At 35.2% G+C, this 27,141-nt stretch overlaps 1 protein-coding gene across 1 annotated transcript in view; it reads right to left on the reverse strand.

The window, feature by feature from the left end:
- Window positions 1-1,946: 1,946 nt before the first annotated feature.
- LOC141512255 (sodium-coupled monocarboxylate transporter 1-like) overlaps window positions 1,947-27,141 on the reverse strand; it is a 43,379-nt gene continuing 18,184 nt past the window's right edge. Inside the window, exons 9-15 of the mRNA XM_074221069.1 lie at window positions 24,064-24,176; window positions 17,538-17,605; window positions 13,179-13,265; window positions 8,545-8,756; window positions 7,941-8,044; window positions 3,716-3,795; window positions 1,947-2,069 (exon numbers count right to left, since the gene is read on the reverse strand). Of these exons, the coding sequence (XP_074077170.1) occupies window positions 1,947-2,069; window positions 3,716-3,795; window positions 7,941-8,044; window positions 8,545-8,756; window positions 13,179-13,265; window positions 17,538-17,605; window positions 24,064-24,176 (787 nt within the window). The remainder of the gene's footprint in view (window positions 2,070-3,715; window positions 3,796-7,940; window positions 8,045-8,544; window positions 8,757-13,178; window positions 13,266-17,537; window positions 17,606-24,063; window positions 24,177-27,141) is intronic.

Consider the following 27,141-nt stretch of genomic DNA (forward strand, 5'->3'; position numbering starts at 1 on the left):
AGTCTCAGACACTCAATAATTGCCTACCTGTGTGACCTTGGGCAAGTCACTTAACCCCATTGCCTTAAATAAATAAAATTTTTAAAGAAAGAATTACTGACTCAGGGGCAGCTAGGTGGCACATTGGATAGAGTACCAACCCTTTAGTCAAGAGGATCTGAGTCTAAATCTCTCTCCACAGACACTTAGTAGCTGTGTGACCATAAGCAAGTTACCTAATCCTGATTGTCCCCTAAAATAAGAATATATACTGAATTACAAGATGCAGGTACCTATCATTAAATTATGTTGAATACTGCACATGCATAGAGATACACATTGCCTATTTCAAAAGAATATAAAGTTCTCGATGGATTATTTTAGTTTGGGGGGCTTTTTTCATTGTTAGCAGAGGATCCAGAACTCAGGTCCTGAAAAAAAGTTTCTTAAATTAATGTGTGTGTATTCTTAATGTAAAATTATCTACCTTGCTATGTTTTTATTCTTAAAAGTCTTGAGGTGGATACACCTTCACACGGCAATGTAATACATGGATATTTAAATATTGAGGGGGCAGAAATTATCTCAAGCATTTTGAAAAGGTTTCTAAATAGATTGGCTAAATTTAGGAGAGAAGAAAATCTGGGAGGTGGGGAACCAGATCTGGGATTTCATTTACACAGAGAAATCCTAATGAAGAAACAATTAATAAAGATCTATACCTATTCTGCAACGAACAGTCAAAGCTGAGTAGGACACTGAGAGATGAAATGAGTTGTCCAGGGTCACACAGCCAAAACATTGATAGGATCATGGACCTAGAACTGAAGAGACCTCAGAGGCAATATTATTCAATGCCCTCATTTGATAGATCAGGAAACTGAGGAACCTAAACTATTGTCAGTTTGTCATAAGCAGGACAAGAATGCCACTCTCTCTGACTCTGAGGCCAGCTCTCTCCACTAAACTATCCTGCCTCTCAAATATGTGGTTATCTAATTTTAAATAACTTCTCCATAATTGGAGAAATGCTCCGTAATTGCTCTGTACAATTAAACGCTATCCCCTTTGCAAGCTGAACTTTTTATAGCTCTTGTAGGAAAAAAAAAATTTGAAATGAAAGCCTTACTCTGGAATAATAAAAAGCTACATATGCAATTACAGCTCTGACTGTATTCAGAAAAATGTGAATGATTTTGTAAAGTATCTAATTTTTAAACTAAATGAACAATTTTGCAATAAGTATGAACTGAAGAGAGAAAAAAATCCTTTCTAATTGTTCAGAACAGAAATGAGCAACACTCAGTCAATGGAGTATTCCATAAAGTGCACCCCATTATATCAAATACACCACACTCTCAGGAACCAGATTAAAATGTTACCAGGAAATATTTAATAAAACAAATAAAAATACACTAAAACATAATGTTATATTTCAAAACTAAATCAATATATGGCTAGCAGGAATCCTTATATTCAGATTAGTGGCCCCCTTTTCTATTTGAATTGAGGTTATTAGTTTACAGCATTATAAAAAGTTTCCAAATGTAAATGACTATAAGTTAGAGTTTCAGGAATTTTAGGCTGGTTAGATGCTCTGGAAGGTAATCACTTTGAATTGAATGATATGTTCTGAGTTTAACAAAATGTTGGAGACATGGTCTCCTCTTTATCATGGGAGAATATGGGGAGAGGAGACTTGGTCAGCAGCAGGACCAAGAGAGGTTGGTCTGAAAGGACCAATAATACAACAGAGCTGTCTCTGTATAGAGCTAATCTTGATCAAAATCTCAAAAACACAATTCAATTAAAATTCAGACCAAGCAAAAGGCCAAAAAGACAGGCAGGCAAAGCAAAAGCAAAATATATGCAAGCACTAGATAGGTTTTAAAGCAAAATCTAAATTCAATTCAATAAATTTAGAAAAGCATAAAAAAAATCAACAGAGTGCTCAAATTCATCCTTCATCAATATGGCAGGTTGGTTTTTCTACTCTCTTCTGTGGAGTACATTTCAACATAGCTGAAGGTAGGGTTATCAGTTCCACCATCTTCATTTGTATTAGATCGAGGGTTTAAAATTAGTTTCTCCTAAAAGAAAAATTAAATGATTACACCAATACATCAAGCATTGTTGGTTTTCACCTGTGTGAGTATTCCTTTCACTGGTGCAGAGTAATTTAGATTTGGAATGGTGTGCTAGTAAATGTTTAACAACCTGCTCTCCTCCACCCACCCACCCACCCCCAAAAAAGTACCAATGCAGACTTTTAAGCTTGAGCTGTATTATTAACCCTTTCTGCAACACTTTCTTAAGACAATCAGCAATAAATAAAGCCCTAAATTGTAGTGTCTTGCCAACTTCTGAGGTGTAAATTCTTACATTGAAAATTTAAGCTAAAAAGAAAGGTCTCCAACACATCTATGGCTTTATGTGCCTTAATATTTAGTCTCTGTGGTGCTGTGACAACAACAAAAATCACTTCCACCCTCCTGGTGAAAAATCATTTTGAATTTAGCAAGACTGGCTTTGAATGACAGAAAAAAAATCTAACAGCAAATCCATTCCCAAAAATATTCCAGAGGGACAATTTAAATTGTGAAATCAGATAATAATTGAAGTGGGAGGAGGGGGAAATTGAGCAATTATCCAACTTTGACATAATTCAGAGGGAAAAAAGTTGATATTCTTGAAAAGTAATTAAATTCTCAAACTAAGAATTTAAATTAACTTAGTTAAATTAGTTAATTAATTAAAAGTCTTAAATAGACAGAGTTTATATACAATTGTAATAGCCTTTGAGAATTCTGATACCATTCTCAGTAGCATGATAAGATACTGAGGGTATATTCTAAGAGAAGAATGACAGGAGGGAGAGAAGGGGAAGCTGTATAATATACATGATTCCAAATTATGATGCACTACTTTTTAAAGTCCCTTAAATTTAATTCATAAGGTAGAATAAACATGCGTCATTAAACATTACAAGTTCCCTCTATTTGTAATTCGGCTACTCCTTAATTTGAGGAGGTAGGGCAGAGGTCCGAATTTGTGATTTTATTGGTGAAGGGAATTTCTACTGGAAAAATTCCCTTTACCAATTCAGATTTTCAGTTGCTCTGCAACTTAATAATTTTAGAGACTTGCCTGGGTCACTAGGAGATTAAAAGACCTTCCTAGGGTCACCCTCACAACAAACATTAAATTTGAATTTAAATCTGAATTTGAGGTCATTGTTTTAGAACATTAGAAAACTTTCTAAATTTAAGTGACTGTAAGTTAGGCATCTAAACTTGTGATTTTATTGGTGAATGGGATGTCAATTGAAGAAATCCCTTTACCTATTCAATTTTGGGGCCCATGTCTTCCTGTCTCCAAGAGTATTCTCTCCACTATGATATGCCACGTGTATCAATACATGATTTCCCAAGTTATGACTGAAAAAGTCATCATCTGACAGTCAGCTTTCTAATGATAAAATAAATTTAGTTAACTGATCCTTATTCATTTGGCATCATCTTTCATTATCAATAGAATCTGCCCAAGTTCCCATCCCATTGATATTATCTTTAATCCCTGAAGGTCACCTTCACTTCATTGAAATGAAACTTTGGTGGAGAAATCAGAAGATCATTAATTGTTTCTTTTCCCCATATTTCCAGGGCAGAAAAAGTCATGGCATTATTACTATAAAATTCAGATGTCTATGTAACAGAAACAAAAATGAAAAACATACCCGCTTTAAAAAGTTAAAGTTGGATAAAAAATCTTCTTTGCTTAGTAGCAATCTCTCATCTAAACTTTGTTTTCTTCCTCCTGAAAAACAGACATTGTTTGTATTTTTAGAAAGCATAATTGTAGTCATTATCTGTGAAACAAACCACTTTAATTTATAACTCTATTAAAAAATTCTAATCCAAAAATAAATTTGTTAACTCCTAATTAAATCAAGTGGTTTTTTTTAGGTTTTAATATACATGCTAGGATTTATGGGATGCTTTTCTAAATACCAGAAAGACATAGGTACTTTGCAATAGTGGTGATACCCAAGGTTCTAGAGTTACTTAATTACTTTATTTCTCTAAACTAATGGGATGGGTGGAACCTCCTGAAGTCCTTGTGACTATTTTGAGTGGGATGTACCCTTCCAGATTATTTTTCCCTTGCAAAAGTTAGAAATCCCACATCATTGAACAAAATTTAATCCATGGGAACACATACTTTGTAAATGAGGGGTTTTTTTTTTTGACACTTTCATAATTTGTTTTTGACTGGCTACTTTAAGTTGTTTTAAAAGACTTTTAAGAGATAAACAAAATCTAATATGATGTTTTATTTCAGTTTTTTTACAGACAAAACTGATCCATGTCCATTGGACAACCCAAAATAGCTCCAGTCATCTTTTCAGAAGAGATTCTAGAGTTACCTACTCAATGAAAATGTCAACTAAGGCTTCTCTATTCATTATAAAATTACATAACAATAGGGGCAGCTAGGTGGTGCAGTGGATAGAGCATCAGCCCTGGAGTCAGGAGTACCCAAGTTCAAATCCAGCCTCAGACACTTAATAATTACCTAGCTGTGTGGTCTTGGGCAAGCCACTTAGCCCCATTGCCTTGCAAAAACCTAAAAAACAAATTAAATAGCAATAATCTGGAAGTCCAAATTATTAAAAATGAAACCTCAGGTTCTAGTGGCTTGTTTATATTCTGATTAATCTCACTGGCAGTAAGCAATAATTCAGAATTCCACCCCTCAATTGGAGGAGAAGAAGAAAGATTTCACCTTCATATATCTAAAGACTTCTTCTCTAAGATCTATTTTCTTTAGAAAAGGAAACTCCATAAACATTGCTATGTTTATGCTAAATTGAAATGCTATAGGATGGCTCTTTTTGCTGCTATGAGAATGAGAAAAGAAGGAAAATTACTTAGACAACTACAAAAGGGCATCACAGGCAACCAGTCAACAGAAACATAAGTTATAGTACTATGAAAGCTAATTCATATTCTTTACATTTGGTAACACTCTTGGATCGTTTTACTCTGCCACAGCTAATAGCAAACATCAAATCTCATTGGAATGCCTGGCTTTCATCCTATAAATTTCGAGTCTAGCAGAAATATGAGAAATAATATGCTTGTCTGAGTGGTAATATAGAGGAGTGAATAGAGTAAGAAATGACTGAATGAAAAAATTATTTATGGTGCAGTTAGGTGGTTTAGTGGGCAGAGCAATTAGTCCTAAATTCAAATTCAGCCCAAGACTCTTCCTGTGTGTGTGATCTTGGGCAAGTCACTTAACCCCACCTGCTTCCCTTATCCACTATTACAAAGTACCTTTGTCTAGTATTTAGAAAAATAACCCATATTAAAACCTACAAAATCACTTGATTTAATTGAGTTACAATTTACTTTTGGATTAGAAATTTTAATTAAGAGTTACAAATTAAAGTGATCTGTTTCAAAGACTAATGACTATAACTATTAATTAAGTACTATGGGAGGAGTATTATCCCAACAACTAACAATGCAAATAGAATAAGAAAGCAATATTTTCTCTCAAGGAGATCATAAACTAATAGGAGTCCAGCAGGAAATAGGGGCAAAAGAAAAGTTTTGAAGAACTCTAAGGCAAACAGCAAACCCAGGAGATTTGTGTTCAATTCTTCCCTTTGTAGGATATGAGCTGTGAAATCATAGATAAGTCCCTCAATATTTCTTAGGATTCTCAGGTTATTCTCTAAGACTATAAGTTATTTGAGTTACTGATGGTCTTTGGGAGGGAGAGTTTTCAAATTAGGAAGGTCCCTAAACTGAAAAAATGCAGGCCCTGAACCCATGCCAGCCCCGCAAAAATCAAAGTTGTCTGTGTGGGGGAAAAAAAGGTCTGATATAAAAAAAATTATGTTCATTTATTTAAGATGTTCTTTATCATCCAATTAGATCATGGCATGGTAAATAATTCCATTTAACAAAAAAAAAATTGAAGCAAACAGTGAATATTGATTTAGCGAGCACATATTATCCCTCATGCCAGAAGGCTCTCCTGCTTCACCTCTGTCTTTTGAAACCCTTTGCTCACTTCCAGGATTGACTCAAATGGCTCAGTCTCCCATGCAAGGTGAATGTAAACTGATTTGAATAGAGACCATGTCCTTCATCTCTCTCCATATTCCAGTCCCTGTCACATAGTAGGCTCTTTTAAAAAAATGGTTAATGAATTGAAAAGGAGCCTTTACAATGAGCCTTCCAATTGTTAGCACTAAAGTTACCTTGTGTTTCCTTTGTATATACGTCTATATGAACATGTTTTTTGCCCAGACTATAAGCTTCCTGAGGGAAGGACAGTTTTCATTTTTCTAAGTCTTCCCAGTAACAATCACAATGCTTCATACATGTTAAATACTAAATAAATGCTTTTTACTGAGTTATCATTTCTCAGATTTTTCCATTTATAAATCTCCCAACTCCAAGCTTTGAATTTCTTTTCCTGCTCTTAAGCAGAGAAACATCCACCTGAGGTCCATTTTCTTTGTTGATGATCGACTGCCCAGACCCAAGTTCAAGAGGGATCACAGCAATGTTCCACTCTTCTCCTAATTCCAATCTCCAAACTTCGCTTCCTACTCCTCCATAACAATCTTGCACCCTCTTGGGTGTCCCATTCTTCTCTACCCTGCTTTCCATCTCTTCTTTCTGTGTTGTCTCAACCCATTAGAATGTTGTCTTTTATGTTTATAGTTTTCCTAATATTAAATAAGCCCAGTATTCTAGGTGAAAACCCAACCTGGTCATAGTGATGTGTGATTTCTTTGATATGTCATTGTAATTCCTTTGTTAATATTTTATTTCAAAATTTTGCATTAAAATTCACTAGGAATATTGGTCTTTGGACATCTTTCTATGTTTTGACTCTCCCTGATTTATTTATCATGACAATAGTTGCATTATAGAAGGAATTTAACAGATTTTTAAATTTTTGACATAGTTTATGAAATATAAAAATTCATTATTCTTTTAATATTGGATAGCATTTACTTATATTTGGGAGTTCATTTATGGTTTATTCAATTAGTTTTTCTGTTAGTGATTGCTTAAATTCTCTATTTCTTGTTCAATTAATCTGAGTAGTTTACATTTTTAAGTAGTCATTCATTTCATTTAACTTGTCAGGTTGGAGAGGAGGGGATACTGTATAGTTGGCAAAATAGATTCTCAGAATAAACTTCATTTCTTTTCTTTTCATTTTGGGTACTTGTAATTTAGTCTTCTCACTAAAAAAAATATTTGTGATTACTTAATTTTATTTTACTTTTTAAAAACACTCCTAGTTTTATTTATTCAGGTCATCATTGTAATGATCAACTATGATGAACTTAGCTCTTCTCAGCAATAAAAGACAATTCTAAAAGATCTGTGATGGAAAATGTCATCCACATCCAGAGAAAGAACTATGGAATCTGATTGTAGATCAAAATCTTTACTTTTTTTAATTTATTTTTTGCTTTTTTCCTTCTCATGATTTTTCCCTTTTTGTTTTAATTCTTATTTCCAAGTGTGATCAGTATAAAAATATGTGTAACACAATTGTCCATGTATAACCTATATCAGATTACTTGCTATCCTAGGAGAGAGGGAGAAGGTGTTATAAAAGTGAATGTTGAATATTATCTCAACAAATAATTGGAAAATAGATTAATGAATGAAAAAAGAAAAAAATTAATTCATTTCATGCCATTAAAATATAAATTTCTGATTTCAGGGCAGAGGCCATATTAATTGTATTTTTAAAATTATTAGTTGACAATATCTGATACATAGTAAGCACCAAATAAATATTTTGGCTCTTTAGAGTAAATATACTGGGGTAGCAAAACTACAAGAAGAGTAATTATCACAAGTGACTATAAATTGTCATGTATATGATACTTCAAATGGATAGTAAGTAGAAATTGGTACCTGTTAGGAGACTAACAATGATTCCCACAAGTATAGTAACCAAGGTCCCAATGGTGCTGAAGTGCATGTATGATAAGGAATACCAATTATCCATAAGGGGAGTTCTAGAAGGGAAAAAAAAGGATCTTTGTTATATATATATATATATTTGTCTGTGAGACCCATGGCAAAAAAAAGATATACAAGCAATGAACAACCCAAATAATCCCTTGGGATCCATAAAGTCTTAAGAGAAAAAGGACTCTGCCCTTTTAAGGTGGATGTCCCTGTGTGGAATTCACTGGGCAAGATATACAAAAGTTAGTAGAATGAGGAGGTAGGGATAGTCTCTATACCCAGGATGCCAAATCCTTTGAATTGTTTAAGTATCATAAACCTTATGAATAAACCAAAGGATCATAGATTTAAATATAGACAGGGCCCTTACACGTGAGTCCAATTCTCTCATTTTACAGCTAACACCTAGAGACATTAAGTGAATGACCATACAGAGATTTAAACCTAGGACTTCTAACTCAAAATGAAGAACTTTCTGATCATCTTCTCTCTTCTTCCTGTTCCTCAAATAGTTTTTTTAATAACATGGTAAAATTTATTTTAATACCTTTCAGCACTATGAGCATGAGAAGTACTTGTAGAAAATGGCGTTTCTGTAGTTGCGGTCCTGTTCTCATGATAGTGGAAGTCAGTTATGTTACAGCCATCGGTAACAAGGCTCAAGGGTAAAGTCCTCTCTGGAAGAGGGGGATAGAGCTGAGCTCCAATTCCAATCCAAAGGGAAATGACAAATCCAGCAGTAATTCCTACAAATGCTCCCTGAAAAACAGAAGTCATTTTGAGAGTCAAGAAATGGTGGGTTGCTGTCCTTTATTCTCAAGGAAGACCAAAATGGCATCTCTGCGTTGGGACCAAGATACAGTGCTGGCTGATCGGACCAATACAAGCTTGGAAAGTTCTACCACAGGTTAGACAGTAATAATCCATATGAACATTTGCAGTGGAGATGTATCTAAATTTTGTATCTCATCAAGGAATAGTTGGTTTTGAAAGGGAAATGAAATAGGTAGAATATTGATCACCAAAAGGCAATTTTCCTCACAAAATAACTTCTAAAAACTTGCATGAACTGATGCTGAATGAAGCGAGCAGAACCAGAAGAACATCATATACCCTAACAGCAACACTGGGTGATGATCGACTATGATAGACTTATTCATTTCAGCAACACAATCATCAAAGACAATTCTAAAAGACTTGTGATAGAAAAATAACATCCATATCCAGAAAAAAGAAACTGTGGAATTTAAATGCAGACTAAGGCTTACTATCTGCAATTTTTAAAAGTTGTCTTAGGTATTAGGGGGGTTCCCCCCCTCTTTTTTTCTGTCTTGATTTGATTCTTCTTTCACAACATGATTAATATGGATTTATGCTTAGCATGGTTATATATGTATACCCTACATTGCATTGCTTTCTGTCAGGAGAGAGGGGGAGATATAAAACTCAAAACCTTGAAAAAATTGATTATTGAAAACCACAAAAAACAAACAAACAAACAAAAAAATCTTACAAAATGGAATTGTCTACCATGGGAAGCAGTGGGCTCTTCCTCACTAGAGGAGACTTCATCATTATTTACTGGCAAAATTGGACTGGAGATTTTATTGGATTGGCATGGATTGGCCAGGATGTCTCTCTCTGACGTCTCTCTCCCTTACAACTTGGAAATTCTGTGACTGAGATACTGTGAAATTCAACTGACAGTCCCTATATCCAAAAACAAACTCATCTTCCCTCCCTACCCAACTGCCTCTCTCAAGTTTCTTATCTCTGTCAAGGGCAAGAATTGATGAATCATGCAGACCCAAAATCTCAATCATTGTTAAATATAGCTAGAATTCCTGACATTTATTAAACACCAAATATGAGCCAACTGTACTAGATGCCCAGGAGGCAAATGTATGTAGAATTATAGTGGCACACACAGATTATGGGGACAACTTTGAATTAGTCCTTATGGGGCTCTAATTATTGCTGCAAGTGATGTTGGGAAAGGTACTTGACCTAACAGATTTAATTCTGTATCTCTAAAATGAGGAACTGAGTTCTGGCTCAAACTTTCTACCCCTGTGAACTTGAAGGGGAAAAAATACTTTCACTTCACATCAGTAAAATAGAGCTAATCAATCACTTTCTTTGTACTGCTATTAACTCACCTGTAAAATGAAGATAAAACTAGCTCCTACCATCCAGAGTTGTGAGGATAAAATGAGATAACATTTATAAAGCGCTTTACAAACCATAAAGTATTATATAAATGCTCAGTATGATGATTAAAATTAATATTTTTTAATATTGAAGTTAATATTACTGTTTTTCCTTACCTACCCTGTAGGTTAGTTGTGGGTTTTTCTGGGATAACATATATGAAAATACTTTGAAAAGTAAGACCACTGTTGTTCAGTCGTGTCTGACTCTTCATGACTCTATTAGTCATTTTCTTTGTAGAGATATTAGAATGATTTGCCATTTTCCTCCCCAGCTCATTTTACAGAGGAGGAAACTGAGGCAAACAGGGTTACAAAGTCAGTAAGTGTCCAAGGCTAGATTTGAACTTAGGTCTTCCTGACTTTAGGTATGGGCTCTATCCACTGTACTACCTAGTTAGCCTTAAAAAAATAAGTCAAAAAAATAAAATAAAATGAGAAACCCTTCACAAATGTAGGCCAATTAATAGGAAAATTTATGTTTTTCTGCCTACATTTTTGGTCAAAGTCTTCTTTTCAACCTATAATTAAAGTTTGGAATGTTATCTCTCCATTTGTTAGTTGTGCTGACAATCACAGGAAGAAAAGTGATTAGAATTTAGGAAACTTGTCTGATTATCTCTGTAAGAGCCACATAGGTTAAACTTAAATCAGGAAGGAGATAGCTAGCTCCCTTCATTTAGATTCTTGTCAAATCCTAATATGAAACAGACAGTAAAGAAAAGGTATTAATATTTAATAATGCTGATAGGCTATGGTCAGAAGTTTTATGATTTTTTTTGTCTGTTCTCTCTAAAAAGGGTTCATGGTTTCAGAGTTTGGCTCAGTTAGTAGAACTGGCCCCAGTCATGAGTATTGGAACTATAGGAAATAATAATAAAAAAAACCTTTCTGTTTAAGCCTTAGTATCTTATTTAGGGCTGAACTCTGAGTGCTTTTAACATACTTTTGCTTAAGCTATATCTTGCTTGAGGTCAACCTTGTAAGCTTTAGCATGTTTATGCTTTAAGCCTAAATAATGTTTTTATCTGAACTAAGAACAGACAAGTGAGATTATATTTTGGCTGTACATACAATTGTCATAACATTGTGGAGAGATAGGACTTTGACTTCTAGTCAAATGTTCTTCCCACCATCCCACAATGCTTGCAGTGAAATATTTCCATGATGACTTTCAAAGGTCAAAGTTATCACTGTCATTGGCTGTATTTTCCCTCATAGAAATGCTGGAAATTGAGGAATTTGTAACATCGGATGAGCCATAGGGAGGTCCATGATCCCTTCCACTTCCAAGAAGTTAACATCTTTGCCACTGGCCACATGTAGGGAATCTTTTAAAAACTTTATTTTCATTTCACTACCTTCTCAAATGGCCTTTAAATGAGAGTACTTTTCAGTTTTACTATTTATTTACTGATCTTTGAATGTCCTAGGAGGAAAGTAGAAGTCTGGTCATGAAGTCAAATTCTGTGGTATTACCTCTCCACCATGATACAGCTTTCTATGTAGGATATAAATAGGCTTGGAAGCAGAGAACCAGGGCTCCAACCTGGTTTTACTACCGAGTCCCTATGTGAACCAGGATTTGGGGTACTTCACCTATCAGCATCTTGGTTTCCCTAATTGTAAAAGGAAGGGACTAGACTGAATGATTCCCTAAAACCTCCACCAGATCCAAATCCCTGACCTAATGAACTGAGTGAAAAACCTCATTCCAGGACAAAGTTAGAGAATTTTGGCATGGAAATTTCAACTTAATTCAAGATCAGACTTCACAGTTCTTCCCTGCAAAGCAGGACATCACATCCTAGAATTTAGAAACTAATCTCTACTGTTAAAAGGTAGGTGAACTTGAGAATTCTTCCATTTAAATCACCTGTTAGCTGGGTGACTTTGGACAAGACCTTAACTTCTGCTTCCTCATCTGTCAAATGGGGATAATATTAATAGCTTCTACCAACTAGGGTGTTGTTAGTACAAAATAATATTTATAAAGTGTTTTACAAATCTCAAAGCATCATATAATTGCTGGGTATTACCATCATCTTCAACGACCAACCATCATCATCATCATCATCATCCTAGCAGCAGCTGTGCACCTAGGTGGCACAGTGGATGGAATGCTAGACCTGGAGTCAGGAAGACCTGAGTTCAAAGACTACCTCTGATACTTTCTAGCTTGTGACCCTGGGCAAGTCACTTAAGCAGGCTTGCCTCAGTTTCCTCATCTGTAAAATAAATTGCAGAAGGAAATGGCAAACCACTACAGTATCTTTGTCAAGAAATTCCCTAATAGGGTCACAAAAAGTCAGACACAATTTTAAAAATGACTGAACTGAATGAGCAGCTATGAATATTTAAAAGATAGAAAAAGATTGTGCATAGATACCATTTCTGTTTAAAGTGATAAATAAGATCTCTGTCAACTTTGTGCCTGTGGGACACTAGAATAAGGGAGGAATGGAGTGAATCTGCTGACCCAAGAGGTAAAGAACATTATTTAGAATCCACACTTGGATACTTGCTATGCATGAAGGCTTGGGGAGACTAATTAAGCTCCAATAAGCTTCAGTACAGTTATCTATGATCTAAGAGGGTTAGTTTCGATCAGTGGTGTCAACCACAAATACAAATAAAGGATCCCTGTGGACAACAGATTGACTAAATTTTGAAATATATTATTATCTATATTTTATTGTATTTTTATTTATTTTGTTAACTACACTGCACATGGGAGTGGGGCTGAGTATATGTGAATATTGTATATATTGGTTTATGTGAAATCTAAGGACCCTTCCAGCTCTAAATCTGCCATTCTATGATCCTAGTTGGGTCAACAAAAACATTTTTAAACTCCAAGAGAAGTCACTGACATGAGCCATCATGGGTTATATATTTACCAATGAGAAAAATGACTAATTTAGCTGTTTTAGGAAAAGACATTATATTCACTTTTATCTTTTATACTTACCATTGAGTTGACAAAAGGGGTCAAGATGCCCAGAGAAAACAAACCCAAAAGGGGACCACCAATAATGCCAAAGATACTGATTGCTGCCTAAGAACAAAATAAAAAAAGTCACAAATTAGTTGGAAGAGTCCCATTTTCAAAAAAATAGCTTGGTCTCCAATATGGAAAGGAAACAGAGAGAGAGATTTACTAATAGTCTGGTTTTCCTAAAATGGAAAAAAAAAAGGGTTTTATGAAGTTTAGCAAATACAGTTGTGTTGTTAAATATTTCAACAACTGATTCTTCTTTGTGTATTATACATAGTGAGAAATATATATAATATATATAGTGAGAAATATATATAATATATAATGAGAAATGAATATTTCTCTCATATATAATAACTAATTATTGAATTAGAAGCAAGGTTTTCATTTTTTCTACTTTCTCATCCAGAAATCAAGCAGTCTAAGAAATCTGCCTTACAGATTTACCCAGCCTAAGATCTAATCAGACTGTAAAAGAATTTCTAAGTTTGGGCTACTGTGTATATTACTGCTAATTGTGTTTGTTTAGTCAGTCCTTGGGAATTGATGATTCTTCCTTCTGTTAAGACAGGCAATGTGGAAATTGATGTTTCTTTGATCCAATTGATTTACCAAGTCATACACCCCAAGATCCTCATTTTAATATAGACCCCTCCCATTGTGTTAACCAATCAGAGTTGATTCATGCCCCATATAAACACCTGACTCTTTGAAGGGCATATAAACTGTAAGCCCACCACCATGAGAGGTCTTTGATCTAAGAGAAAGGATCAAATGTCATTCTTTCATTAAAAATGTACTGGTCGTATTAATAAGATATTTAAATTACCATTTAATCGATGTCTCTCCAACCTTTTTAATCAACACAATACATATTTTATATATGATATATTAATTTATTTGCATGCAAAAATTTTATATTTATTATAATGATTTCTATTTACTTATATTTATATAAATTTAAGTTATAAATTATATATAAATAATAAGACATGATATACAAAAACACATTTTCATGTTTGCTTTGCATTATTATTTTCTTCATCACTTCTTTATGTCTAGAAATCAACTAAGCAATAAATCCAATCCTGATTTGTAGCTGCTGCTAATTTCTGAGGTGCAAATATTCACACTGAAACTTTAACTATCAGATCTCTCCATCTGAGTTGGCTTCAGCACACCTCTGGTAATGAATGAGCCAGAATAAATATCAAGTATGAGAACAGGTGGAGGAGTGTTATCTATCTAAAGGGTGAAAAAAAGACCAAGTTAACCACAGCAAGGGGGATTTATACTATGAGTAAGAAGAGAATTCATTTATGAGCTAGAACAGCCTGAAACGGAGATCCTGAGAAATAGATTCACTGCGATTGGCATGAAGTGGTATTTAATAAATGCCTATTAATTGACTAGTTGACTGGCCGACAAGAGCCACTAAATTCAATAAGGTTGAATCTGGCTATGATGGAGGCTCAGAAAATTTGACAAATTGTATGTTCTGGGCAACAGAGTATAGTGGAAGGGACTTTTTATACAATATATAATTAATGATGACTGAAAAAAAACAATCTGAGAAACATTACTAATTAGCAAAATAGGAAAAATGAAAATGTCAATAGACTCCCTAAGTCAATCCAAATACAGAGTAAAAACAGATTTTTATGGACAAATAAGACCAATTAATTAAAACAATCAACATAATTCAAGCCAGCATATAAAATTAAGAGGAAAGATCAGGGCTTTCTAAGTTGGGAGGGTAGGGAAGACTGAGTTTCATTCAAGTTGGGAGGAAGGTAAGGAGGTTTTAGGGTCTTTCTTAGAATTAAGAAATGATAATTAATTGCAACCACCTGCATTTATGAAATAATCGATTTCTTATGAAGCAATAGACCATCTACTTTCCCATGGATGCTTTGCAGAAAAGCAACAAGGTGGAGGATAGTTCATGTGGCAGCACAAGATGGAGTGAGGGATCATGCTATAGAATCTATGAAAAAATTTTTAGATTTATTTTTTTTTGCAAGGCAAATGTAGTTAAGTGGCTTGCCCAAGGCCACACAGCTAGGTAATTATTAAGTGTCTGAGACTGGATTTGAACCCAGGTACTCCTGACTCCAGGGCCGGTGCTTTATCCACTATGCCACCTAGCCACCCCCATGCTATGGAATCTAATTGGTTATTTTGCTTCCCATACAAAACCAATTCCATTTTGTAACTGGTCTTCATTCTATTTTGCCAATTTCACAATTTTGGACCTTTGTTCTAACTGGTCCCCATACAGGAATGAACACCTGTAGCTTTTCTCTGGTGTCCCTCCCCTCCTCCCAGAAAGTACTTTCCCCTCTAAGATTGCCATCCATTTGCTATATTTACATATATATATCTTGTAGATACAGGTTAATTTACCTGTTGTCTTATCATTAGAATGTAAGCTCCTTGAGGACAGAGGTGGTGGTTTTGCCCCTTCCTTTTGTATCCCTAGCATTTAATATATTTTTCAGAATAGAGTAAGCACTTAATAAATTGGTGATTGATTGATCGATTTTTACTGTGTGATTCTCAGGTAGCAATTTAATTTCTCTAGTCCTCAGATTAATATGAGAATAATGAGTGCTTTGTCAGAAAAATAAAGAGATGACCTCCAAGATCCTTCTCACTGCTAAATTTTTGATCCTTTGATTCTATTTGAATTGAACATCGTTTTTAGAGGTTGCAAGAACTGGAAGAACAATAAAAGCTTTGGAATTAAAATAGATTTAGATTCAATGTAAGGGAAAATTCCTAACTATTGTGGTTCAGTCATTTCAACTGTGTCCAACTCTTTATGATCACATGGACCTCTATTCATGGGGTTTTCTTGGTAAAGATCCAGGAATGATTTACTATTTCCTTCTCCAGTGGCAAACAGAGGTAAAATGATTTGCCTAAGGTCACACAGCTAAGAAGCTTCTGAAATTGTACTTGAACTCAGGTCTTTCTAACTCCAAGCCCAGCACTCTGTCAACTTCTGCTTCTACTAATCATTAGTGCTGCCCCCAAAAAATGGGATAGTGGTAAGTTTGCCTTCATTCCAGGTCTTCAAGCTATAAATTCAGTGCTAAATTTATAGAAGTATGAGTTGGACTAGAATGACCTCTGAGATCTCTTACAACTCAAATTCTGTGATATAGAAAGTAAGGGTTCAATAGAAAGAAAAGTAGTCTATCTAATATTTATGGTTAGTATCTGAAAATGATGACTAACTAATCAAGAGTTATGATGTCTCCATGAATAGTTGTCATGATTATGGGAAAAGAGGCAAAGGATGCTAAATGTCAGAGGAAGTAAAATAAATGAACAATGGTCATAGCTGACAAATAGCAACCCGTACTAGTCATAAATATAGACAGAAAAGCATGCTGCTACAAATCCATACCAGTATTCTTTGCCAAGAAAACTCCAAATGGAGTCACAGCTGAAACAACTGAACAATAATTACTAAATGAAAAGAGGGCCATCAAAATTTGCAATTTCTCAGTCCATCTCAATATTAACTTTAGTATCAAAACCCAAAACTCCAATTTTAATGACTGATCAGGACTGGATTTTTAATTATAATTACTTTTAATTACCACCTCTCACCTCAATTATTAGAAAAGCTTTATAATTGGTTTCCTTATCCTAAATCTTTATCTAATTCATCCTATATATATATCAAAACAAAAGTAATTTTCCATAAGTACAGATATTACCTTACACTTGCTACTCAAGCAACTCTAGTGGCTGCCTATTGCCTCTAGGATAAAGGAGAAACTCTTCTGTTCAACTTTTAAAGTCCTCCACAAATTTGATCCCAATCTACCTTTCCAGTCTCACCGGATATTACTTCTATGATCCAACCTAGTTCTCTTCAGTTCCCATCTTTGTTGACTTTGCATAGCCCTGTAAAATGCTTCCTCCTCCCCTCTATTTTATAAAGTGCCCTTCTTTCTTAAAAAGGGAGTTCAACCATTGCTTTCTGTGTAAAGTTTCTCCTGATCCCCTCAGTCAATCATCCCCTCTCTCCCAAACTCCTTTCTGTGAAAACTGCTTTATAATTATCTTCTTATAATCTCTTCCACTTATATGTGTACTTGTTTCCCCAAGAAAAGTAACATCCCTTGAAAAGGGAATTGTTTCTTTATAGTCATATACTCAATCCCTAACATAATGCCTCACATATAGAGGACCCTTAATAAATGCTTGTTCATTGATTAATTGATAATTAAGGTGGTTTTAAAAAAAAATAAAGGAACACAATGGTGACTGCTCACCATTGATTCTACTACAGGACTGCAGGAGGTCTAGTCTTACCTGTAACAATACCCCAATGAGTGATGCCAGGGCTGCCATTCCAATGCAGAGAACTCCATACAACACACCTGAGGGATAGATTGAAAGTCAGACACAGATCCTGATGTACCTAATTACTACTCCCAATGCAATAAATTCATCACAGCTTTCAAACAAATTTATCATCAGACTTGGTCCAAGGACATCCAAAGAGATCAAAGAAAGCAAAGGGGTTAAAAATGGGATATGTGTTTCCTATAGGAAAAGCAATGTGCAAAGTTGATAAATAAAACCCTTGTATTGTGTTAGGGATTAGTTGAAATATGAGATTATATATTGAATAAAGAATTCCTGGAATTAACTGTGGAGATCATAAGCATATAGACTATTAGCCTAATCCTTCACAAACATTTGTGCTTAAGGGAAACCTTATACCATATTTTTTTAGGTTTACCATTCACAGAGTACTTCTAATCAGAACTACTTTGTGCAATTGGATGGAGGGAGGAAAATGAGAAAGGATTGAATTTGGGATTTTATTTTTATAGAGACTTACAAAGTAGAAACTCCCTTAACCTTACATTGGTATAATTGAATTAAATATTTAAAATATTAAAAATATAAATTTTTTGACTAGGGGTTTACTGGAGCAAATATGAATCAGTTACAATATGTATCCTTTCACAGAGTCATGCTTATTAATGAAATCACAGGTTCACTTTCTATTTGTTATAAGTTTGGTTTTTTTTGCAAGGCAAATGGGGTTAAGTGGCTTGCCCAAGGCCACACAGCTAGGTAATTATTAAGTGTCTGAGACCGGATTTGAACCCAGGTACTCCTGACTCCAGGGCCGGTGCTTTATCCACTACACCACCTAGCCGCCCCTTGTTATAAGTTTTTTAAAACCATCATAGTATCTCATATATCCCTACCCCTATCCCTCTCAGATGAATATATATAGATATACATATACACATACATATACATATGCATGTATGTATATATATTAGGATGAATCAAAATTGAATGAACCTTACTATTTCTCAAATTGGTATTCTTTAGAAAACCATACAAACATAGAGATATGGGTAGTGAGAGCAGGAATCCTACAAATCTAACTCTTATTTAAACTAGCAAAAGAAATGTTGTATATACCCCCCTCCCAGCACACATTCAAAGAATTTGGTATAGAAATACATCAAAGTCAACAGTCTCTATATACCCTATTTTCTAAATAAATTTTTAGTAGTAGATATCTTCTGTTTTCTTCTATCTTGATCTTTTGCTTTACACTAATATTTCTTGTTGCATCATTGAATTACGGGTCTCTGGGAGTGGCAATACTACTCAGACCACGGCTCCTGCTTCCAGATGAACCCTCACAGCCATCATCCTAGGAAGCCACTGGTGTGGAGAAATCAGCCATCCCTGCCCTCTTCCAACCAACTGCCTCACACAGAGCAGGCAAGTCAGCCTAGCTGAAGCCACAAGGCACCCTGAAGAACAGACAGGAGACAACATCTTCAAGAGAAGTCAAAATACCACTACCACCTTGACCACTACCTTTCTTCATACTCTAATAGAGACTTCCCAAGATCCTAAACCAAGAGCCTTGGGCAATAACAACACTTTTAGCTCAGTACCTAAAGCCATCGTGGAGATCCAACCTGGGGTCTGTTCTGCTAAGAATAGCTGCTGAAGACCCAGAAAAGAAAATTCCTGTTACCAAAGTTATTGTGCTGTCAAAAAGTTGAACATCAGAAGCTGATGTGAATTTATCAAGGGGAATGTCATTAAAGAAACTGCTTTGCTACTGTACCCTAAGGACTAGAGAACCATCTAATATAACCGAAATCTTCTTTATGTGTTGTCTCCCCCCTCACCCCTTATAAGCTCCTTGAGATCAGGGACTGGTTGACTACTCTGTTTGTGACTCTTGCTCTGAGCACAATGCTTTGCATGTGTAATAAAGTTTTTTTAACTTATTAATTCTTTATTTGATTCTAATTTTCAGATATTACCTATTGGGTAAATTTTTCGAACTTCTTTTCTATTTTGCTCATTTTCTTTCCAGGTGTTCTAATTTCATTCCAATTTCATTCAGCTCTTCTTTCATTCTTCTATCTACTTATAGTCCATGTGGTCAATTCAGTTTTTTTCTGGTGTTCTTTTGTAATTATTGCTTATTTATTTTTCTTTTTATGAGATTTTCTCTTAGAATTGTCTTAACTCATCACATTTCTCAGACATGAACTTTAATAGGATGTGCAGGACCCTAGAATATGCTAAATGTAAAAAGATATCTGACCTACCTAAGGGTGCTATTCCCAGTGAGCCTTCAGTTTTGCCATATGGATACTATCTTATGAGAATTTGGACACTCTTAATATATTAAGTCTCGTACTTGGTTTGCAGATGATTCTACTTATTGCATTCTAAGCATTCCCTGATGAGCTCAGTTCTATTTCTAATGAGTCCCTGAGGGATGGTGAAGTTGTATTATCTAGTTTATTCTTATCCTTAGTTTATGGTTAAAAGTTGAGGAAATTAGAAATGAGTAGAATTATTATACATTAAACTGGATGATGTGGTTTCAATTTCCTAGGAGTAGATATCACTGAGATGGGAAGAGGATAGACAGGAAACTGGGGAATCTGTAATTTTAATAGCATGAAGGAAAAAGAGCTAATATCTTGGGTCAAAGGATAAATCTCAAGCAAAAGGATTATAAACTTTAGGCTTCTATTTCTAGATATAATTTATTGCTCATGTTTTGGCATAGAAATTATTTTCAAGTGCTACTGAGATTTATTGATGAGTTTTATTTGTCTAATTTCTATCAACTGACCTTTGGCTCCATTGTGATTTTCTAAGTAATTTGTGAACTATTACTTTTTTCTCCTTTGTTGAGAGTAGTGAATATTTTATTGCTTAGTATTTAGAATGGATATAAGTTATTTACTATTAGGCATAATATGCTTTTTTTTTTAGTCCTGGTGGCCATTTAGGACTTAGCCCAAGGGGTGGGATGTTGTTAACTTTATATATTTTGCACAGGCCTCAGTTCCTAAGGGCTGTTATCTTGTGAGATAATTTTTAAGTACAAGTATAGTGTTTCATTATGAAGGGCCAGAATAAGCTAAATACTTTTGGCGGGGAATACAGACCAGCATCAGAGGAAAAGCAGTGCTTCAGATTTGATTGATGAATAGTTTATTCCAATCCAGACTGATGTCACTGATCTGGGTACATCCCCATAGGCAGGAACCTGGAGGTCTATATTCTTGTTGAATATTCATTTCTATATCCTTACTCATGGTCCCTTTGCATTTAGCAAAGCAAAATTTAAATTGTCTGCTTCTAAGATTCAATTTTTCCAGTATGGGAACTTGCATCAGGGAGCAATATATACCTGGCCCAAGACACTGGGATTTCTGCTTTCAGTTTCTCTTCCATCCAATATATTCTTAAATAGCTGCCAAAAAAAATACAAAGACTTGATCTCACTGTCTTTATTACCTGCTCAAAAACTTTTAGTGGATCCCTATTTTCTCCAGTATAAAATAAAAACCCCTTGGTTGGTTCTTGTCCTTTCTTTTCAAAGAAGACCAAAATGACATCACTATGTTAGAGACAAATTACAAATTACCTTTTAGACTAGTCTTAAGGACACTATGATCTGACTTCAAACTACCTTTCTAGCTTTATTTCACATTCCTCATGTTCACATACTCACTATCTTACATCTACTTTACCTTTAGTAATCAAACAACAAACATTTATTAATGGTTGTGCTAGAAAAGTCAATCCCTGTTCTCAAGGAGCTTGCAATCTAAGGGGAGAGACAACATGCAAACAAATAAAAAGTAAATACAGGAGAAATAAAAATAAGAGGAGAAATAAAAAGTCAAGAATTTCCAGGATGTAATGAAAAAAGTACAAAAGAAGGGGGCTTAGCCCTACCTGATGTAAAATTACATTATAAAGCATCAGTCATCAAAACTGTCTAGTATTGGCTAAGAAATAGAGTGGTGGATCAGTGGAACAGACTAGGTGTAAAAGCAGGAGATGATTATAGTAATCTGCTGTTTGATAAACCCAAAGAGTCCGGCCATTGGGATAAAAACTCTCTCTTTGATAAAAACTGAGGGGAAAATTGGATGTTAATATGGAAGAAACTTACATTAGACCAACACCTCACACCCTATACCAAGATAAGATCCAAATGGATACAGGATTTAGACATAAAAAACAATACTATAAGCAAACTAGAAGATCAAGGAGTAGTTTACCTGTCAGATCTATGGAAAGGGGAGCAGTTTATGACTAAGGAAGAGATGGAGAACATCACTAAAAACAAACTAGATGATTTTGATTACATTAAATTAAAAAGCTTTTGCACAGACAAAACCATTGTAACCAAGATCAAAAGAAATGTAGTAAACTGGGAAACAATCTTTACAACTACTATTTCTGAAAAAGGACTCATTTCTAAAATATACTTAGAAATGAGTCAAATTTTTAAAAAAAGTCATTCCCTAATTCACAAATGGTCAAAGGATATGCAAAGGCAATTTACAGATGAGGAGATCAAAGCAATCCATAGTCATATGAAAAATTGCTCTAAATCATTACTTATTAGAGAAATGCAAATTAAAGCTTCTCTGAGGTACCACCTCACACCTCTCAGACTGGTCAATATGACCAAAAAGAAAAATGATCATTGTTGGACCGGTTGTGGGAAATCTGGAACACTATTACATTGTTGGTGGAACTGTGAACTCATCCAACCTTTCTGGAGAGCAGTCTGGAACTACACCAAAGGGCATACATACCCTTTGATCCAGCAATACCACTACTGGGTCTATACCCTGAAGAGATGATAAAAAAAGGGTAAAAACATCACTTGTACAAAACTATTCATAGCAGCCCTGTTTGTGGTGGCAAAGAATTGGAAATCAAGTAAATGTCCTTCAATTGAGGAATGGCTTAGCAAACTGTGGTATATGTATGTCATGGAACATTATTGTTCTATTAGAAACCAGGAGGGATGGGAATTCAGGGGAGCCTGGAGGGATTTTCATGAACTGTTGCTGAGCGAGATGAGCAGAACCAGAAAAACACTGTACACCCTAACAGCAACATGGGGGTGATGATCAACCTTGATGGATTTGCTCATTCCATCAGTGCAGCAATAGAGACGATTTGGTGCTGTCTGTGATGAATACCATCTGTATCCAGAGAGGGAACTGTGGAGTTTGAACAAAGACCAAAGACTATTACATTTAATTTAGGGAAAAAAACTGATATCTTATTGCCTGATCTTGCTATCTCTTATACTTTATGTTTCTTCCTTAAGGATATGATTTCTCTCTCATCACACTCAATTTGGATCAATGTATACCACGGAAACAATGTAAAGACTGGCAAATTGCCTTCTATGGGGGGGGAGGGAAGTAAGATTAGGGGGAAAATTGTAAAACTCAAAATAAATAAAATATTTTTTAAAAAAGAAATAAATAAGAGAAGGAAGGCACTAGAATTAATAAAGATTGGAAAAGGCTTAATGGATGGGATTGGGAAGTCAGTAAATGAGTCTATGAGAGAGAATATTCTAGACATGAGGGACAATCAGAAAAAAAAATACAGAGCCGAGAAATGGTGTGTCTTGTTCATGGAACCATCAAGACACTATCAAAGAAACTAGTTTGGCTATTTCCTAATCTGGAAACTCCACTTCTAATCTCTGTAGATACTGTTCTCTCTTTTTAGAATGCACTTGCTCATCATTTCTGACTTTCAAAATGCTTATTATTCTTTATAGGCAGCTCAGATGTCACCTGATCCCTGTGATTTAACATTGGATAGTGGGGGAAAAGTTGCAGACTGACTTGGAAGACATGAATTCAAATCTTTGTCTTGCATTTTAATACCTATGTAACTGCATACTCCCCTTAGCCTCTCTAATCCTCAGTTTCCTCACTTGTTTAAAAAAAAGTGGGGGATGTAGCTGGATAAATGACTGGAGTTTAGTACAAAGAAGAGATAATTTAGAGGGTTCATGATGACCCTATTCAATTATTTGAGTTTATCACCTGAAAGAGAGTCTAGAATTATTCTGACTACAGAGGGTAAAAACCAGGAAAAACAAATACGAACTCTAAAAAACGTAAATAGAGGCTTGACTCTAATAAGTAAAACTCTAGTGGGGGCAGGGGTATAGAAGGTTCCCTCTCATTTATGTCTCAAAAGAAATTACCAGTTAGTGGATAAGCTAAGAGAGGGTATTCTTATTTAGGTACCAATAGGACCCAATGAGATCTCTTCTGCCTCTGAGAGACTACGATTCTATGGCATCTACATCAACTTTCATTTCAAAATCCATGATTACACCTTATTACGAAAAATAATTGACTATTCTAAATTGAGTCAGACATGTAGGAATAAGGTGGAGTTTTTTGATATGGCAAACATCCATTCATATTTTTGAGGATGCATATAAAAAAGATTTTATGTATAAAACAGTAAAAATTCAATGGTCACTTACTTGTTCCTTTCAAAAGCCAAGATAGAGTCTTTTCTGAGAGTGATTGAAAGTGAGGTTTGATGAGGTCTTCAATAGTTACTAAAGCTAAAGCATTGATACTGGAGGACACTGTGCTGAAGGAGACAAATGAAAACCTTATTACTTCAAAGCATTTTAAGTAAACTTTGTTGTTATTGATTTTCAGTCATATCAAACTCATTGTGACCCTTTTGGAACTTGCTTGGCAAAATCATTTTCTTTTCCAACTCATTTTACCAGAGTGGAAACTGAGGTAAGCAGGGTTAAGTGTCTTGCTTAGGGTCACATAGCTAGTAAGTGACTGAGGATGCATTTGAACTCAGGTTTTCCTGACTCCAGACCAGGCACTCTATCCATCATATCATCTAGCTACCCATTATAAAGACCAAACAAATAAAGGAGAAGAAGTTGAAAAACAAAAATTGTTAATATCCATTGGTATATAATTCACTTCATATGTTGAAGAATTTCTTCTCTCCTCTGCATTTTTCTTTTTTTTGTCCAAGACATTTCCTATGTCTTGTGGCTACAAGATGAGAACTAGGTCATAGACATGCTAATGGGTATCATTGCAACAAGACAAACATTTTTATCATCTTTGGAGAAATAAAAGATCAAGTTAAGGGAATACAAAATAGATACAACAATGGAGGCATACAAAATTGGGAAAATAATAGAAACTCACAGGTTCGCTAGTGAGACACCATGGCCAAGTAGAAGTTAGAATATTCTGGCAAAGAACCATATATATTCATGGTTTATGGTTACAGCAAAAAGGGCTTATTGCTACATTTTTCTGCCTAAAGAAAAAAGTGTTTCTTATATTCAAGCATTTTCCCATAGTTTTTCAGTATAATAATGTCTGGATTATCTATACTTGTTTATATTGTCGTTTTAGTCATTTCAGTCATACCTAACTCTCTGTGATCCCATTTGAGGATGTCTTGGCAAAGATACTGGCATGGTGCCATTTCCTTCTTCAGTTCATTTGACAGATGAGAAACAACAATGTCAGGCAACATAAGAAAATATATTTCCTGATCTTACAAATAAGATCATAGAATTGGAAGAGACTATCCAGTTCAACCCTCTCATTTTCCAGATAAGGAAACCAAGGTCTTGACAAAGCAAATGACTTGCCCTAGGTTCTGATTTGAGTCTATGTCTCCTTACTACTGTGCTGGTAGCTGCCTGAATTCAGTCCAATTCCACAAGCATTCACTGAGTTGGTTCCAGAGGCTAGACCCAATGTAAAACATTAGTGTTGCAAAAGCAGAAATGGAAAACAGTCCTTACCCTAAGGGAGTTTACATTTTACTATGGCATGGTTAATGTTACCTTTGTACTCCTGGAAGACTATAAGGGCATAAATATAGAACACCAGGACTCTTTTTTTTTTTAAGATTTTTCAAGGCAAGGGGGTCAAGTGGCTTGCCCAAGGTCACATAGCTAGGCAATTATTAAGTGTCTGAGGCCGGATTTGAACTCAGGCACTCCTGACTCCAAGGCCGGTGCTCTATCCACTGCGCCACCTAGCCACCCCTGAACATCAAGAGTCTTAGTGATCATCCAGTTCAATCCCGAACTCTGCCATTTACAGAGAGAAAAGAATTGATTTGACCAAGGTCATATAGGTAATCTGGTGGTAGACTGGGATTTTTAAAGTCTACATTTTCTTGTTTCAAGTCAATCTCTTTCCACTACACCACACTATCTCTCTTCTCTCAGAAAGACATTACTAAGAGCAGCTAGGTGGTGCAGTGGATAGAGCACCAGCCCTGGAGTCAGGAGGACCTGGGTTCAAATCCGGCCTCAGACACTTAATGACCTAGCTGTGTGGCCCTGAGCAAGCCATTTAACCCCAAATGCCTTGTAAAAACTAAAAAAAAAAACCAAAACAACAACAAAAAAGAAAGATATTACTTGATCATGATGAAAGCAAAAAAAAGGTTAATTTTTTTCACTTTTATAATGAACTATTACTATTCATCCTCCTTAAAATATGCTATAATTTAACTTGATAGGGAAGGAGCTGAAAATGGTTCAGATTTACTAAGATTGTTCCTTATTGGGGTGGCTAGGTGGCTCAGTGAATAGAGCACCGGCCCTGGAGTCAGGAGGATCTGAGTTCAAATGTGACCTCAGACCCTTAATAATGACCTAGCTATGTGGCCTTGGGCAAGCCACTTGACCCCATTGCCTTGCAAAAAAAAAAAAAACTAAAAAAAAAAGATTGTTCCTTATTGTGAGAAGTTGGATCAATTTCTCAATTATCTAAGGAATGTCAGTAAAGCTGTTATTTCACATAAAATGAAAATGCTATAATTAGACAGGACAATCTGTGATTATATTGGTGTAAAAAGCTTCTAGCAAATATACAATGACTGCAGTTTGCAGTCTACTATTTAGCAACTTGTGCTCTAAGAGCATTGATTAGGTCAAAGAAAGATTAAGTAATATGGACAGAATAGGATAAATAGTATATTTTAGTGCAGGAATTGAACCAGGAAGGTCCAGCCATCCTGCCTCCCTACTCAAGAAACTCCACTAGTTCCCTGTCACTTCCAGGATCAATATTAAAAGCCTTTGTTGACATTCAAATCCTTTTGTTATGTAGTCTCTCATCAGTCTTCCTGTGCTTTACTTCCCACCCTATATTCTTTGATCCAGTGATACTAACCCCTGCCTGTTCCATGAACAAAATATTCTATCTCCCTGTTATGGGCATTCTCATGTCTGAAACTCTCAATTCTCATCTCTGCCCCCTGTATCCAACTAAAATCCAGTAATCTACAGGAAACCTTATCCAATCCCTTTTAATTCTAGTACCTTCCATCTCTGAATTACTTCCAATTTATCCTGTATTTAGTCCATTTGTACATAATTGCTAGCTGTCTCTCCTTCCTTTTCCATTTTGTAGTCACACCTGTACATAAATGCATTAGCAACTTTGGGTTTCATTGGAATAGGAAGGAATTCCTTCCACCAATATAAGCAACACTTCTATATCTAGAGTATTATCCAAGGTAGAAAGAGGTTGGGACTTGTACATGGTAGCTC

Source organism: Macrotis lagotis, chromosome 2, assembly GCF_037893015.1.
Source record: "Macrotis lagotis isolate mMagLag1 chromosome 2, bilby.v1.9.chrom.fasta, whole genome shotgun sequence".
NCBI classification, from domain to species: Eukaryota; Metazoa; Chordata; class Mammalia; order Peramelemorphia; family Peramelidae; genus Macrotis; species Macrotis lagotis.